At 43.0% G+C, this 16,328-nt stretch overlaps 1 protein-coding gene across 1 annotated transcript; it reads right to left on the bottom strand.

Annotated features, from left to right (window-relative positions):
• Positions 1–489: 489 nt before the first annotated feature.
• LOC119305709 lies at positions 490–1,063 on the bottom strand. Its single transcript, XM_037582161.1, has one exon. The coding sequence runs from the start codon at positions 1,018–1,020 to the stop codon at positions 778–780; it is 243 nt and encodes an 80-aa protein (XP_037438058.1). The 5' UTR covers positions 1,021–1,063; the 3' UTR covers positions 490–777.
• Between the last annotated feature and the right edge of the window lie 15,265 nt (positions 1,064–16,328).

Genomic DNA, 16,328 nt, shown 5'->3' with positions numbered 1-16,328 from the left:
GAGATGGCAGGGCCTTGTGTTCCATGTGGGCCAGTCTGTCTCCCTGTTCTACATTTTCTCGCCGGAGACCGCGACTTCACTTCATCGATCTTACCGTCGGTGGCCATGAAGACGGCAGATGGAGGACAAGAAGGGTTTGGACGTCGGACGTCGTCGCCGTAGGATAGGTTTAATGTCGGGTCGTTTTATTTTTTGTTTTAAATGTTCGAAATCTAATAAAAATCCGCGGCGTTTGTATGAAATCCGTTATGTTTGTACAAAACCCGGTCGTGTTTGCATGAATTTTATCTGGTTTGTTGAAATTTGTTTGAAATATATGCAAGCAGCATTGAATGGCGACCTTCCGCATTCATGTGCATGGACTGATCCCCTTTTCACGGACTGATGCGGAAGAAAAATTACAGGTGGTCGTTGGAGATGCCTTAAAGGCTGTGAATATGACAACTCTGCTATACTCGTATATCAATTGACCACTATACACATCGGACCAAAAGATCAATCTGAGACGTCAAATTAACGACATGCCGTCTGAATCCAGTTTTTTTTTCACGTCAGAAGAAACAAGCACCACCGTAAAATGCCGGTCAGGTCTGCGTGGTACGTCCACACTTACAAAATCACCGATGAGAAAGATCAACGAATAATAAACCAAGTAAAAAAGTTCTCTAAAAAAACGTGCTAAAATTATTAACCGACACGCATGCGCGACACTGGCGCGCACGGATCACAAAACTCTCGGAAGAAAAGGAAGTAATCGAACGAAGATTGGTCCACGGTTCAGCGCCTGGCGGGCGCGGGGTCGGCCTTGATGCCGCTGGACGGGTCGGGGTCCACGGGCGGGGTGGCGCCCCCAGCGACCGCCGCGGCGGCCTGCGTGCCGGCGCTCTTGGCCGCGTCGGCGCCGCCGGCGACCTCCTTGGCGAAGGGGATGGACTCCGCGCTGCTGTCCGCGGCGGCGAGCGGCGCCGCGGCGAGGGCGGCGAGCAGCAGGAGGGCCGCGAGGGCGACCGCGCGAGACATGGCGAGGGCGTGCGGCGGCCGGACTGGCAGTCGAGTGCTCGAGTTGCTGGCAGTGCGGGGCAGGAGAGGACGGTGCACCGTGCTGGAGCGTGGGCGAGCGTATATATATGAGCAAGGGCGGGAAGGGAAGGCCAAGGTCCGCCGCGGCGCGCGGCCATGGTCATGGCGGGTGGCCGCGCGCGAGCCAGGGGCTTGCATGTTTTTGCATTGGTTGGTGATCGCGTGGACATGTGCCCTGCTGTGGTGCTGTTCTTGCGTGCTAATCGCTTGACCATTTCTTGGGCATTCCAAGCCTCTTGTGCTGCGTAGCATGCATCTTTACTTCTTCAGTTGTGGTCGTGCAGAATTTGCTAGATGAGTGCCAGTTTCCGAGGGAACATATCCGAAATCTTTGGTTGCTCTCATCTCCATTGTGCTCTGAACCAAACATGATCAACCACGGGATAGTCGGTGAACCGAGCACGCTTAGTCGTAGAACTGTGCAACTAAGTAGTTGGGCATTTCTCGGCCTACAAATGCACATACAGTTGCGCCCCACTTTAAGCTCATCCGGTTTAAAGATGACATGTTTATTAGGTGGCAAGAAATCAGTGAATCCACCCCGAGTAGTTATCTTCTATATCTAAATAATTAGCCTCCACTAACCTATTTTCCTCAACATGGTACACATCCTATATGAGCATGCCAACATGCATGAAAAAGACTCACCACAACATGCTAATATGCATGGAAAAAGATTTTGCTAAAAATTGTATATACTAAATCATATGTATTATAAAATTTAGTTCTTATATTATTAATTTATTTATATCTAATATTTTAGCCTCTTCTCTCTTTTTTGATTACCTTCCTCGCGTATGTATAAGACCGAATCCATTCTTTTTCGAAAGCGATTTCGATTTTTCTCATCATGCACACATGCCACTTGAACATGCAATGAGAAATGTCCACCTCAACATGTAAATATGCACGGGAAAAGACTGAAATCAATAATTACATATAGTGACTCATAAGTATATTTTAAATTTTAGTTCATATATTAATAATTTAAAATTCCTACTCATATCATCTAGTATTAAGTAAAAAGGGCTTGTAACTTAATGGAAAAAGTCCAAAACGAACCTTGAAGTGGTAAACGAAAGCTAAATCAAACCATGAACTTTGAATCCCGGAAATTGGCACTCTGAACTTGTAATCCCGGTCTATTTTGGACCCTAGACCTGTTTGGCACACTGGGAATAAGAAAATCCCGGCCGGGATAACCTGCTACTCTGAATTTGGGCCGGCCCACTATAACACAACAAGAAATCATGAACTTTAAAATATATTCGCGCATTTCTAAATTATCCAGCAGTTAAAAAACATTCCTGTTTTCTATTTATCGCACAAATTTAATTCATTTTGTGTTTTGAATTTTTTCTGGAATTTTGAAATTCTATTCGCATTTTTAAAAGTTGCTTGTGATTCTAAAAACAACTATAAACATAAACATAATTTTAATGTGTGAATGCTTTTTGAAAATTTAGAAAATAGGAACAAATTTCGAAATCTGAACAAATTGTAAGAAAATATTTTGTGGCATCTAAAAAATATCGCAGGTTTTATGAAAATGTACGGACCAATTCAAACAAATGTTTATATAATTTATAGTAATATTTGTGTGATTCAAAAAATGTTTCGTACAATCGAAAAAATGTAGCATTTCAATAATGTTCATGAGTTTCAAAAAATGTGTTTGTGACATTTTCAAACAAAAATGTGTGTACAGTGTAAAGAAAAAGTGTGCGTGTTGTAAAAATTTGTGTCTTACATTTAACAGAATATACTTGGCATGTTTTTGAAAACAGTGTCTACATATTTAAAAAATGTTGAACCATGCAGAAGAGTGTTCGTTTGGTTTCATAAAATGTTTATTGTCATTGAGAAAATGTAAACATGCATTTGGAAAAAATATAACCATGTATTCAAAAAAATGAAAAAAATTAATTTAAAAATGTACATAATGTATATGGAAGTATCAAAAGTTTATCAAAAAATATTTTATGTGTGCGTTAAAAATGTACATTGGATAAGAAGAAAAAATAGACATGAGTAAAAAAGAGAAAAGTAAAAAAAACAGAGCAGTGCGCGCACGCGAACGACGACGTTAATGGGCTGGCCTAATTCAGCAAATACCGGCTAAGTCCGCTCAAGGTTTAAAATAGACCGGGATAAGGGAGTTTGGTGTGCTGATTTCAGGGATTGAGAGTTCAGGGTTTGATTTAGCTTTCGCCGACAAATTCAAGGTTTGTTTTGGACTTTTTCCTAACTTAATTGTTGCAATAAGGATAACTTCATCTTATTGGGAGGTCGGTATCGGTCAAAAACCGTGACATGTATCCAAATATAATACTAAGAAGTACAATGAAAATCAGAATCACAACAAATTTGTCTTAGTGAGGCTTCTAAAAAGGAAACAAGATCATCAAGAGAAACAGAAAGAAGCACCAAAAGACATATGTGGTACATGAATTTATATGGGGAATTCTCTTTGTAAAATTGTAAAAAGAAAAACTACCACGTGTATGTGGGGTTTATCATCTAGAATTACAATATTAAAGCCGATTGTACTCAGAGCCCATATATGTGAATAATACATTGGAGCCTAGAATATAAGATTAGAATAGCATGCCTTTTTTCTTTCTACCAAGAAAAGATGCCAGCGGTGCCATATATTCTATTCAAGCACATATTACACTGAGTATAACAAAGCCCTTGGGGATAAAATCTGCAATACAATGTAATTTAGGGCACCGAATTTTTTGCATCATAGGGAAGCACACACAAGTTTTCTAAACCTTGGAAAATGTATGGGTTATTTTCAAGGGTATGTGTGAGTTTTTCTGTGTGTGTGAAAGACCCCAGCCGAACAATTACAGTGGGCTACAAATGCTACAAATCAACAACAGACATACTCCAAAATTACCATCAACTATCCTCCAAATTAAATACCTACACAAGCCTTTAGTACACTTTTTTGCAGAATTATGATCCCCCAAAATACATATGCAGATTTTTCGAATAAAAAAGGATGTGGAGTATGGTAATGGCAAAAACTGTCTTGTGTTCTTTTATGACCTGGAACACATGTTCCAAGTGTGATTTTAAGATTTTGTACGTCTATATATGGGATTATGGAGTATAATTTCTTCCAACGTGTGGTAATCCTCTTTTTTCTTTCTTGGATTTGCTAGAAGTTGTTTCGACGGCTATTTGTCTGTGGCGTAACACCCTGAATTAGGACCACAATAGCCAAGGGCCATTTCCAGCCAGTATGGCATTTGTGAAAGGCGAGTCTGGTGGAAGGAGTGGCATTTTTGCAAAACTTCCATGGTAGTTGGTTTAATTAATGGCAGTTTTGTGTAGGATACTACCACCCTCGTTTAGCTAGGGCGTTCGTCACGATTGGCCTCCTAACGAACGTTCACCAGATAGCATTTTCTCTAAATTATTATTGCGTTCACTTACGACATATGAGAATGTGTGTTACTTAAAAATGATTTGCAAGCTGAAGGGAGCCATATATATGGTAACACAGAAATATTTGATTCAATAAATACTACTATTACAAATAACACGAATTAAGGAACACGACAAATAACACGGCTCATAATAACACTTGAAAAGACGGAAAAACAAAAATTTGAATTACGACGGCATCCTCCTAGCAGGGCAACAGGCCTATACGTAGTAGTATTATTATTGTCTCGAAACTAAAATCCATGCGGACGATCTGATCAGCATCGAACGGATCCTTCCAAAGGGCATGCACTCGGGTTCACTTGTCGTCGTTGTCGTCGTTGTCGGGCGAGAGGCCGGCGATGCCCTCAGGCCCGGGGGCAGCCGCCGGTCCATCGGAGGGCCCCTCCGCGGGCGAGTCGGCGGCCGGCGCGTCGGCCGAGGGGGCGTCGGAGGCCTTCTCCTCCTTGGCGGCCTTCTTGGCATTGGCCAACGGCGCGACGGCCAGGGCGACGAGGAGGAGCGCGGCGAGGATGAGGGCCGTGCGGCGGGCCATTGGCTCAGCTGCGTCGACTACTGCGCTTCCAGGTGGCGGTGGCGGTGGTGGTGCTGCTGTGCGTGGTGTTCTCTGAGGCTTGGTTCGCTGTGGATGTGGCGTGGGGAGAGGCGTCGGAGCGGTGTTATGTAGCTGCCGGAGGTGGCTATTTCTGGGCGGGGCTGCCTGGATGTTGCGTCGCGCGTGGTTCTGGGCGGTGGCTACGGCGTAGTGGTGGCGCGCGGTTGTAGGTAGCCGCGGGACGGGTTCAGATCCTGTTCCAGCCGGTGGATGGATCTCCACTCCTTCTGACCGAAGTGCAAGTTTGGTGTTTGTTGTCGCCACTTGTTTTTGGTGTCTTTTTTTTTTTACAAAACTTTGTTTTTTGTTTTGACACTGCTTTGTCTTGCCGGCCCCCTCCAGCACACCACAGGCCTCCACCCCGACAACCTTCTACTGGGCCTGGGCTATTGTCGTTGTTAGGGCACCCATAATGTGTGCCAAATTGCCAAATTGAGTTTCAGTTTCTGACAGCGTCATCACACATTGTGGAGACAAGTGCCGTAGCCAAACCAATGTGCACCGAAGCTTCTTCGTGCTTCGGTGCCAAACTTCCCAAGGCAATAAAATACTACTTCCTCCGTCCGAAAATACTTGTCATCAAAATGAATAAAAAGGAATGTATGTAGAACTAAAATACATCTAGATACATCCCCTTTTGTTCATTTTGATGACAAGTATTTCCGGACGGAGGGAGTATATGGATCTCACCAAACTGACGCGGACAATGTGGGATTGGCATATATGTGGCAATTTTTCTAAACTATTACTCCCTACTTTCCAAAATATAAGGCGTCGTTTGACTTTTCTCGTCTTTGTTGCACAACTGTAACTATGATTTTCACATATTGAATGTCCATAAAACTAGTATACAGACATATGAAATAAATTTGTTTGGCAAGATAAATATGACAATGCCATTTATATATGTTCAATCCATATACTTTGATATATATTAGCGGTTAAAGTCATGCATCAAAGACCGTGCAAAGTCAATCGCGCCTTATATTTTAAAAAGGAGGGAGTACTATATTTTTACACTGGGGCCTACTATGAGGCTGTTGTACACAATACGAGAAACATGTACACTGGAGAAGAGCTATTTGAGATTAATGTCAAAGTTCTGACCACGTCACAAATTTGGCATCATGACATTGTGGGTGCCCTTATTGTCACTGTTGTTGTTGTTGTTGTTGTTGTTGTTGTTGTATAAGACAAAAAGTATTCACATGATGGGTCAAGTAAAGAGATGGTAAAATAAAAGGGTTATGGTAAAAAAGGGTTTTTAAAGTGGTACACATTGCACATTTTAATAAAAAAAGATCTAGCCAAAGAAAAGGTCACTATAAAAAGTCCCATGCACAATACACACACGGAGAGAGAAAAATTGTTGCAGCACATGTCTTCTTTTTGATAGGCAAGTTGTTGTCCTATTTTGAATGGGAGACTGCAAGTTGTTGTTCTATAAAAAATGATACTCAAAACATGTGTTGTTGTGTGCACAACTAACAATGTTAATAAAAAATCATGAGAAATTAAAATGTTTTCATTTTTTTAATATCCATGAAACTTAAAAATGTCCATGGGCCTAAAACAATCTCGTAAATTTAATGTTCATCATGTGTTTTAAAATTTTCAATGTGCATTTAAAAAAAGCATCATTATAAGAAATATTTTCATCTTGTATTTAAAAATTAAATTGTGTTTAAAATATCCACCAAGTATTGATATAATGATCGTCCCGTAAAAATTGGCAATGTTATTTAGAAAATGTTATCACATGTTTGAAAAGTGTTCATCATCAATTAAAATTTGTTGAACATTACTTAAAAAATATTTATTGTGTATCTGAAAAAATGTTTTATTTGTATCTAAAAATCTTGCTCGTGTATTAAAAAATTCACTGTGCATTTAAAATATGTTCAATGTTATTTAAAAAAGATTTCACATATTTAAAATTGATCAAATTGCAGGGGTTTGCAGTTATAGTCGTACTGTACATGCAACTAGGTTGGGGTCAGGAGGAAAGTTGTGCGTGAGTGTTCATAGGCAACTAGATTGGGTTGAGGGGCATGTTGAGTGTCGAGTGTTGAAATGCAATTGGGTCGGTGTTAGGGCCAAGTTGTGTGTCGAGTGTGGACATGCAACTAGGTCAGGTTGGGGGGCAAGTTGTGTCTCGAGTACAGACATGTAACTGAGTCTGGTTGGTAGGCAAGTTACATGTCGAAATTGGACGCAACCGGGTCTTGTTGAGTTGTGTGTCAAGGTTTGACATGCACTAAGTTGGGTCGGGGCAAGTTGCATGTGGAGGTTGGACATGCAATTGGATCAACGAAGTTGCGTGTCAAGTTTGACATGTAATTGGGTTGGGGTCGAGTGAGGGGGAGAAGCAAGTTGGACGTTGAATATGTACATGCAACTGGGTCGGGTTGGGGCAAGTTGCATACCGATGCAACTAGGTCGTGATGGAGTTACGTGTCAAGGTTTATCATGCAACTGCGTGTCAATATTGGGGAGGAAGCAAGTTGTTTGTGGAGGATGGACATGCGGTTGGGTCGTCTCGGGAGCAAGTTATGTGTCGAAGGTGGACATGCAACTATGTTGGGGTCGGAGGGCAAGTTGTGTCGAGGATGGACATACAGCTGGATTGGATGGAGTTGTGTCTCAAGGTTTGACATGCAATTAGGTCCGTTCGTTGGGGCAAGTTGCATGTCAAAAATGGACATGCAACTGGGTCGAGGTTGGGAGGGCGCAGATTGCGTGTTGAGGATGGACATTGCTATTGGGTCCGGTGGTGGAGGGCAAGTTACGTGTCGGTGATGGATATGTGACTGGGTCGAGTGAAGTTGCATGGCGAGGAACATGCAACTGGGGTGGGGTAGAAGATTGGCCACAAGGAGAGAGAGAGAGAGACGATGGAACGAATGGCTAGGAGGGCGCTTCATGTGAGAGGTTAAGAATGAGCTTGAGTGATGGGTGGGCCCCATGAAACACGATGGGCGACAAGTGAGATTGGTCAACCGATCCTGATGCTTACCAGAGCAAAACTAGGCGAAAACTAAAGTCTACAGCATGACCACTACAACTTTTATTTCTTTTAGAGAATATGAGTGATATACTTTTTCTTGAATTAAGGGGTTTCCCCCCAATTTTCATTTCTGAAATTTGATAATACACACCAACCATCGAGTGTTCACCGCGATCAGATTTCGGCAGCATCCTGCACATCCCAGCCAAACTGTCTAACAAACTCACATACTAACAAACTATTACTAACTTCATTCTTACAGATGTGCCTCTCGACTCGGGCCAAATAATGAAAGAACGCTGGTAAGACCTCGGCTATACCTAAACCAGAATTGTCACATGGAAGTAACATCTACATAGCAGCGGCAACAAAGACCAAACTGAAGACTAAGAACCTTGAACGCCTATGAACAGCTTAACCGGCAATGCGAAGGACCATCGGAGGCTTGGAGCCCAGCCTCTCTCCTCGTTGAAGATCTCAGCTAACACTTGTAGCAGAAGCCTTGCTCCTCTGACTTGTGCCCCGCGTTGTTCTCATTTCTGTAACAATTTCAAGAATTCTACTAGCCAATAAGCGGATTGCATAGTAACGGTCGAAGGATCGTATGGAGGAATATTCTCAAAATATGCTTCATTTCTAGATTTCCACAAAGCCCACAACACTGCAAAAACTCCTACAGGCTATAATCCATCTAGCTATCCTAGGAAAACCAAAAATCCAGAGTTAATTGCACAGAAGTACCACAATTCGGGCATTACATGCAGATTGGTACCACGATTGCTAATTTTTGCGTGTCAGTACCAACATTGGTCCGGGTTTTTGCAAATAAGGCTAAAACGCGTATTTATACGTATTGACGCCCGATCCGACAGCTCGGGCCCACCCGTCAGGTGCCACGCTGGCCAATCGGCGCGTGCCCGCGCGCTGACTAGGACGAGCCGGTCCGCTGCAACCTGGTCCGGTCGCACCAGCTCCAGCCCGGTCGCACCATTCCCCTCCCCTCTTCCTCGCTCGTTTCCTCTGTCGCCGCCGCCCGCGTCCGACTGCCGGCCGCCGCACCGCCCCGCCGACGCCATGGTTTTGGAGGACGAAAGCAGCGACGACCATTCTAGCCTCCCGTACATGCATTCTTCCTCCACAGACGGTCTCAACGAGGTCAGTACAGGGTTAGGGTTAGGGTTTTAGATTTGGGATTTCTTGATTTGGTTGATTTCGCTAGGTTCTGATTTGGCCATTGTCTTTGTGCGAGCTTCTGCAGGTCCCTTTCAGCATTGAAGATCCAGATTACAAGGGGCTTGAGCTGGATGTGATGTCTCCATGTGAGAAGTACGGCATGGCATCTGAGAGGCTTGTTGCCTTTGAAGGAACAGACACAGGCAGGAGGTTTTTAGCATGTGCACAGCTGGTATGGATTGTAGGATTGTAGGCATACTGATTTTTTTCTTACTTGGTCAGTGCCATATTGAACTCTGTTTGCTAGAGTACTCTGCTTGCTGTCAACATTTTGGTTCATAGTGGTTAGAGTAGCTTATTTAGGTCAAGCATGAGTATATTTTGCTGGAGTACAATGGCATAGTAATTTTTGTTAATAGTGGTAGTAGAGTAGCTTACAAATGGTTGAACACTCCTTGATATGAACAGTAGAGTAACTAACCTAGTCAGTCAGCTACTCAAGTGGCTGCTCCTCTTGTTAAATGTAGTGGTCCGATGCTAAATTTAGACATTCTTTTTGGCAACTATAGTGAATTTCTATAATTACTTGCTGTATGAACTGTTTTGTTGTTGTTGTTGTTTTTGCAGGAAGGTAGCAATTGTGGCTTTATTGAATGGGTTGATCACCAGTGGCCCCCAACAATGCAGAATGCATTGTTGAAGCTATGGGCAATGGTTGAAGATGCCAAAAGTGCTAGGGTGAATGACAATCTTGAAAGTTCTTTCACTATCCACCATCTGACAGAAGAGAAGAACAAGTTGGAGGCCAACTATGACAAGCTAGTCCAAGATGTGCATGAGCTAATGAACTTCCAGGAAGATAAGGTGGTGGATTTCAGACATCTGCAGTCTGCCATTACATATCAGCAGGAGGTAAGAAAAGAACTGGTTGATGATATGAAGGCAAAGATGGCAACTGAGATGGAAAAGAAAGATGCGGAGACCCAGCAACTTACTCAGAAGTATGAGCTGCTGCTCAACCTGACAAGAGCTCAAGCAACAGTCATTCAGAACTTGAAGTTGAACAAAATGAAAGAGAAGCAAGTGCTTACTGAAGCTAGTATGAATTTGGAGCTGAAGAATGCAGAGCTAACTAAGTGTCAGGAGAAGCTCACCCAAGAGAAGCTAGAGTTGAAGCTTCAGGTTGCTGATCTGCTTAAGGGAAATGAAAAGCATATTGAAGAGAAGTGGCAGTTAGAGTTTCAGAATGAAAAGTTGAAGGAGAAGTTCAGGGGGATTCAGGCCATCTTGAAGAAGTGAAGAAGATGAAAATGAGATTAGTGGCATTGCTGACCTTTTGGGAATGATGGTTGTGTAATGACCTAGCATCTAGGAAATAATGTTGTGTATTGTATGCTTGTACTAATGGTGAACTATGGCTGTGTATGTATGTAGTAGTTATGCTATTCATCCTTTTGTGAGAGAAGGATGAACTATGCATTTGAAGTGGAACTCCTCTATGTATTGTGAACAATGGTTATGTATTGCTATGTATGGATCAGTTTCTTATTATGTATGGATATGCTGATTATGTAGATGGATATGTTGATGATGGTACATTATGACAATGTTCCAACAAACTAGATAGTACATTGCAATAAAAGAGGAACAAGACTCACTAAATCTCATTGCATCAGAAGATAACTTCACTGATCCATTACAACTTGATCCATTACAACTTGGCTACAACTGAACCAACTAACTAACTTAATATCTTGCCTGCAACTAAGCCAAGCACATTGTGAAATTTGGCCCTAATCCCTGCAATCTCTGAATTCTTCTCTTTGAGTTGAGTTTGCAGAGACAGAAACATGGCCTCCCTTGTGCCATCATCTTCACTTGGAGTCAGGATTGGAAATTGATCTTCACATCTAGCAACAGTTGCACCTTTAAGCCTCCATACTTCATCATGCAGATCCCCAATGAGCTCACTCCAGAATGTGGGCAATGGATCGTCATGCCATTGCACAAATCCACACCGTGCTATTAAGATACACAAGCAAATTTCACCATGCTGCCACATACTATTGCACAGAAGAAAGAGGAAGAAAATTAGGGCAAAAACAACACTCACCATAGCATCCACGTAGCTATAGTACCTCCTACCATGGTTTTGCCTGCTCCAGGAGATCCATCTTGGCGCCTTCCTCGGAGTTGAGCAGTGGCACATCACTGGAGGCTCGTATTCCATTGGGTTCTCGCGGTAGCGCACCGGCGAGCGCGACTCCTCCCCCCTCCTTCCTGCAGCTCGACGAAATCCGAGAGCGGACCCGGCACTGGACGACCACGACATCTCCGCCGCCGTCCCCAGTCAGCGCCTCTGAGATTTATCCTTGGCTACGCTACAAATGTCCACTACGTGGATGAACCCTAGTTTTGGTCCCCACTTTGAGATCTTGTGTTGTCACTTTAATAGTAGGAGAGGTATCTGTCCCACATGTCAGAATCCCCAAATGTGGTATTGCATGTTATGTGATGCCCCAATATTGGTACTGACATGCAACAGCTAGCAGCAGTATTGGTACTGATTTGTCACAAGTAACTGCTAATGTGGTACTGCTTTGCAAATACTGGTAGTTCAGATAACCACCTAAAGTTCAGATAACCACATAAAGGTGAACATTCAGATAATCACCTAAAGTTCAACCACATATCCAGTAGCAAGTTCTACATTACAATAATCAACTAGAGTACTCCACCTCAAGTTCAATATTACAAGCATCAAGTTCAACATTACTAGAGTACTCCACCAGTACTCCACCTCAAGCATCAAGTTCAACCAAAATAACACCATAGTATTTCACATTACATGGCTCCTCCTCCTCCCATGCTAGCAGTGAAGTAGGACATCCATCCAGTGTGGGTGCCATCAGTAGGAATGTCAGCATATTGCCTGGGGGCAATGAATGGCATTGGAGCACCTCTTCCAGCTCTTCCTCTGTCTCTACCAGCTCCTCTTCTAGATGGTGGTGGTGTAGTAGAAGTAGCAGCTCCTCTTCCTCTGCCAGCTCCTCTTCCTCTTCCAGATGGTGGTGGTGTAGTAGAAGTAGCAGCTCCTCTTCCTCTGCCAGCTCCTCTTCCTCTTCCAGATGGTGGTGTTGTAGTAGAATTAGCACCAGCTCCTCTGCCAGCTCCTCTGCCAGCTCCTCTTCTTCCAGATGATGGTGGTGTAGGAGCAGAAGCAGCAGGTCTTGGCTGTCTTGCTGTTGGTGCAGTAGAAGGACCAGCAGCTCTTGGTTGTGAGGTACTTGAAGTAGCCTTGCAAAGAAAAGGAAACAGTTAATAATTCTAGAAATAAATGTACAAGAAAGAAAACATTAGTATATTTCAAGGTGAAAAATTATTACCACATGCTTATTCTTCCTCAAAGCTAGCTCAGGCTTCAACTGTTTAAGACAGTTTGTGTACCTATGCCCTTGGAGACCACAATTGCCACATGTTATGGTCCCCATTCTTGAAGTTTCTTTTGGCTTTGGTACTTCAAATTTGCCCTTGATCCTCTTTTCTTTCCTTCTTCCTCTCTTGAGTTTGAATGCAGGTGGTTCTATGTCTGGACCAGGGGTCCTTGTCCAATCATGCTCACCAGGCACAACTGTTAGGAAACGTAGTAATTTCAAAAAAAATTCTACGCACACGCAAGATCATGGTGATGGCATAGCAACAAGAGGGGAGAGTGTTGTCTACGTACCCTCGTAGACTGTTAAGCGGAAGCGTTATGACAACACGGTTGATGTAGTCGTACGTCTTCACGATCCGAACGATCCAAGCATCGAACGTACGGCACCTCCGTGTTCAGCACATGTCCAGCTCGATGACGTTCCCCGGGCTCCAATCCAGCAAAGCGTCGGGGATGAGTTCCGTCAGCACGACGGTGTGGTGATGATGATGATGTTCTACCGGCGCAGGGCTTCGCCTAAACTCCGCGACGATACAACTGAGGTGGAATATGGTGGAGGGGGGCACCGCACACGGCTAAGGAACGATCCGTAGATCAACTTGTGTGTCTCTAGGGTGCCCCCCCCCCGCCCCCGTATATAAAGGAGTAAGGGGGGAGGAGGCCGGCCCTAGGAGGGGGCGCGCCAAGTGTGAAGTCCTACTAGGACTCCCTAGTCCTAGTAGGATTCCACCTCCCTTGTTGGAGTAGGAGAAGGGGAAAGAGGGGGAGAGGAAGAAGGAAAGGGGGGCTGCGCCCCTTGTCCAATTCGGACCAGAGGGGGGGGGGGCGCAGGCCTCCTTCCTTTTGGCCTCTCTCCTCTATTTCCGTATGGCCCAATAAGGCCCATATACTCCCCGGCGAATTCCCGTAATTCTCCGGTACTACGAAAAATACCCGAATCACTCGGAACCTTTTCGAACTCCGAATATAGTCGTCCAATATATCGATCTTTATGTCTCGACCATTTCGAGACTCCTCGTCATGTCCCCGATCTCATCCAGGACTCCGAACTCCTTCGGTACATCAAAACTCATAAACTCATAATATAACTCTCATCGAAACCTTAAGCGTGCGGACCCTACGGGTTCGAGAACTATGTAGACATGACCTAGAACTTTTGCCGGTCAATAACCAATAGTGGAACCTAGATGTTCATATTGGCTCCTACATATTCTACGAAGATCTTTATCGGTCAAACCGCATAACAACATACGTTGTTCCCTTTGTCATCGGTATGTTACTTGCCCGAGATTCGATCGTCGGTATCCAATACCTAGTTCAATCTCGTTACCGGCAAGTCTCTTTACTCATTCCGTAATACATCATCCCGCAACTAACTCATTAGTTGCAATGCTTGCAAGGCTTTAAGTGATGTGTATTACCGAGAGGGCCCAGAGATACCTCTCCGACAATCGAAGTGACAAAACCTAATCTTGAAATACGCCAACCCAACATGTACCTTTGGAGACACCTATAGAGCACCTTTATAATCACCCAGTTACGTTGTGACGTTTGGTAGCACACAAAGTGTTCCTCTGGTAAACGGGAGTTGCATAATCTCATAGTCACAGAAACATGTATAAGTCATGAAGAAAGCAGTAGCAACATACTAAACGATCAAGTGCTAAGCTAACGGAATGGGTCAAGTCAATCACATCATTCTCCTAATGATGTGATCCCATTAATCAAATGACAACACATGTCTATGGTTAGGAAACATAACCATCTTTAATCAACAAGCTAGTCAAGTAGAGGCATACTAGTGACACTATGTTTGTCTATGTATTCACACATGTATTATGTTTCTGGTTAATACAATTCTAGCATGAATAATAAACATTTATCATGAAATAAGGAAATAAATAATAACTTTATTATTGCCTCTAGGGCATATTTCCTTCAGTCTCCCACTTGCACTAGAGTCAATAATCTAGTTCACATCGCCATGTGATTTAACACCAATATTCATATCTGTATATGATTAACACCCATAGTTCACATCGTCATGTGACCAACACCCAAAGGGTTTACTAGAGTCAATAATCTAGTTCACATGGCTATGTGATTAACACCCAAAGAGTACTAAGGTATGATCATGTTTTGCTCATGAGAGAAGTTTAGTCAACGGGTCTGTCACATTCAGAGTCGTATGTATTTTGCAAATATTCTATGTCCACAATGCTCTGCACAGAGCTACTCTAGCTAATTGCTCCCACTTTCAATATGTATCCAGATTGAGACTTAGAGTCATCTGGATTGTTGTAAAAGCTTGCATCGTTGTAACTTTTTACGACTGGCTCTTTTATCACCTCCATAATCGAGAAACATCTCCTTAGTCCACACTAAGAATATTCTTGGCCGCTGTTCTAGTGATCTACTTTTAGATCAAAATTGTATTCCTTTGCCAAACTCAGAGCAAGGTATACAATAGGTCTAGTACACAGCATAGCATACTTTATAGAACCTATGACTGAGGCATAGGGAATGACTGTTCATTCTTTTCTATTTTCTGCCATGGTCGGATTTTGAGTCTTACTCAACTTCACACCTTGCAACACAAGCAAGAACTCTTTCTTTGACTGTTCCATTTTGAACTACTTCAAAATCTTGTCAAGGTATGTACTCATTGAAAAATCTTATCAAGCATCTTGATCTATCTCTATAGATCTTGATGCTCAATGTGTAAGCAGTTTCACCAAGGTCTTTCTTTGAAAAACTCCTTTCAAACACTCTTTTATGCTTTCCAGAAAAATTCTACATTATTTCCGATCAACAATATGTCATTCACATATACTTATCAGAAATGATGTAGTGCTCCCACTCACTTTCTTGTAAATACAGGCTTCACCGCAAGTCTGTATTAAAACTATATGCTTTGATCAACTTATCAAAGCGTATATTCCAACTCCGGGATGCTTGCACCAGTCCATTGATGGATCGCTGGAGCTTGCACATTTTGTTAGCACCTTTCGGATCGACAAAACCTTCTGGTTGCATCATATACAACTCTTCTTTAAAAAATCCATTAAGGAATGCAGTTTTGACATCCATTTGCCAGATTTCACAAAATGTGGCAATTGCTAACATGATTCAGACAGACTTAAGCATAGATACGAGTGAAAAACTCTCATCATAGTCAACACCTTGAACTTATCGAAAACCTTTTGCGACAATTCTAGCTTTGTAGATAGTAACACTATCAGCGTCCGTCTTCCTCTTGAAGATCCATTTCATCTCAATGTCTTGCCGATCATTGGGCAAGTCAATCAAAGTCCATACTTTGTTTTCATACATGGATCTTATCTCAGATCTCATGGCCTCAAGCCATTTTGCGGAATCTGGGCTCATTATCGCTTCTTCATAGTTCGTAGGTTCGTCATGGTCTAGTAACATAACTTCCAGAACAGGATTACCATACCACTCTGGTGCGGATCTTACTCTGGAAGACCTATGAGGTTCTGTAGTAACTTAATCTGAAGTTTCATGATCATCATCATTAACTTCCTCACTAATTGGTGTAGTAGTCACAGGAACAGATT

The sequence above is a fragment of the Triticum dicoccoides genome, chromosome 5B (genome assembly GCF_002162155.2).
Source record: "Triticum dicoccoides isolate Atlit2015 ecotype Zavitan chromosome 5B, WEW_v2.0, whole genome shotgun sequence".
In the NCBI taxonomy this organism is placed as follows: domain Eukaryota; kingdom Viridiplantae; phylum Streptophyta; class Magnoliopsida; order Poales; family Poaceae; genus Triticum; species Triticum dicoccoides.
Note: the sequence above shows the minus strand (reverse complement) of the source record. Positions and strands in the feature narration are given on the sequence as shown.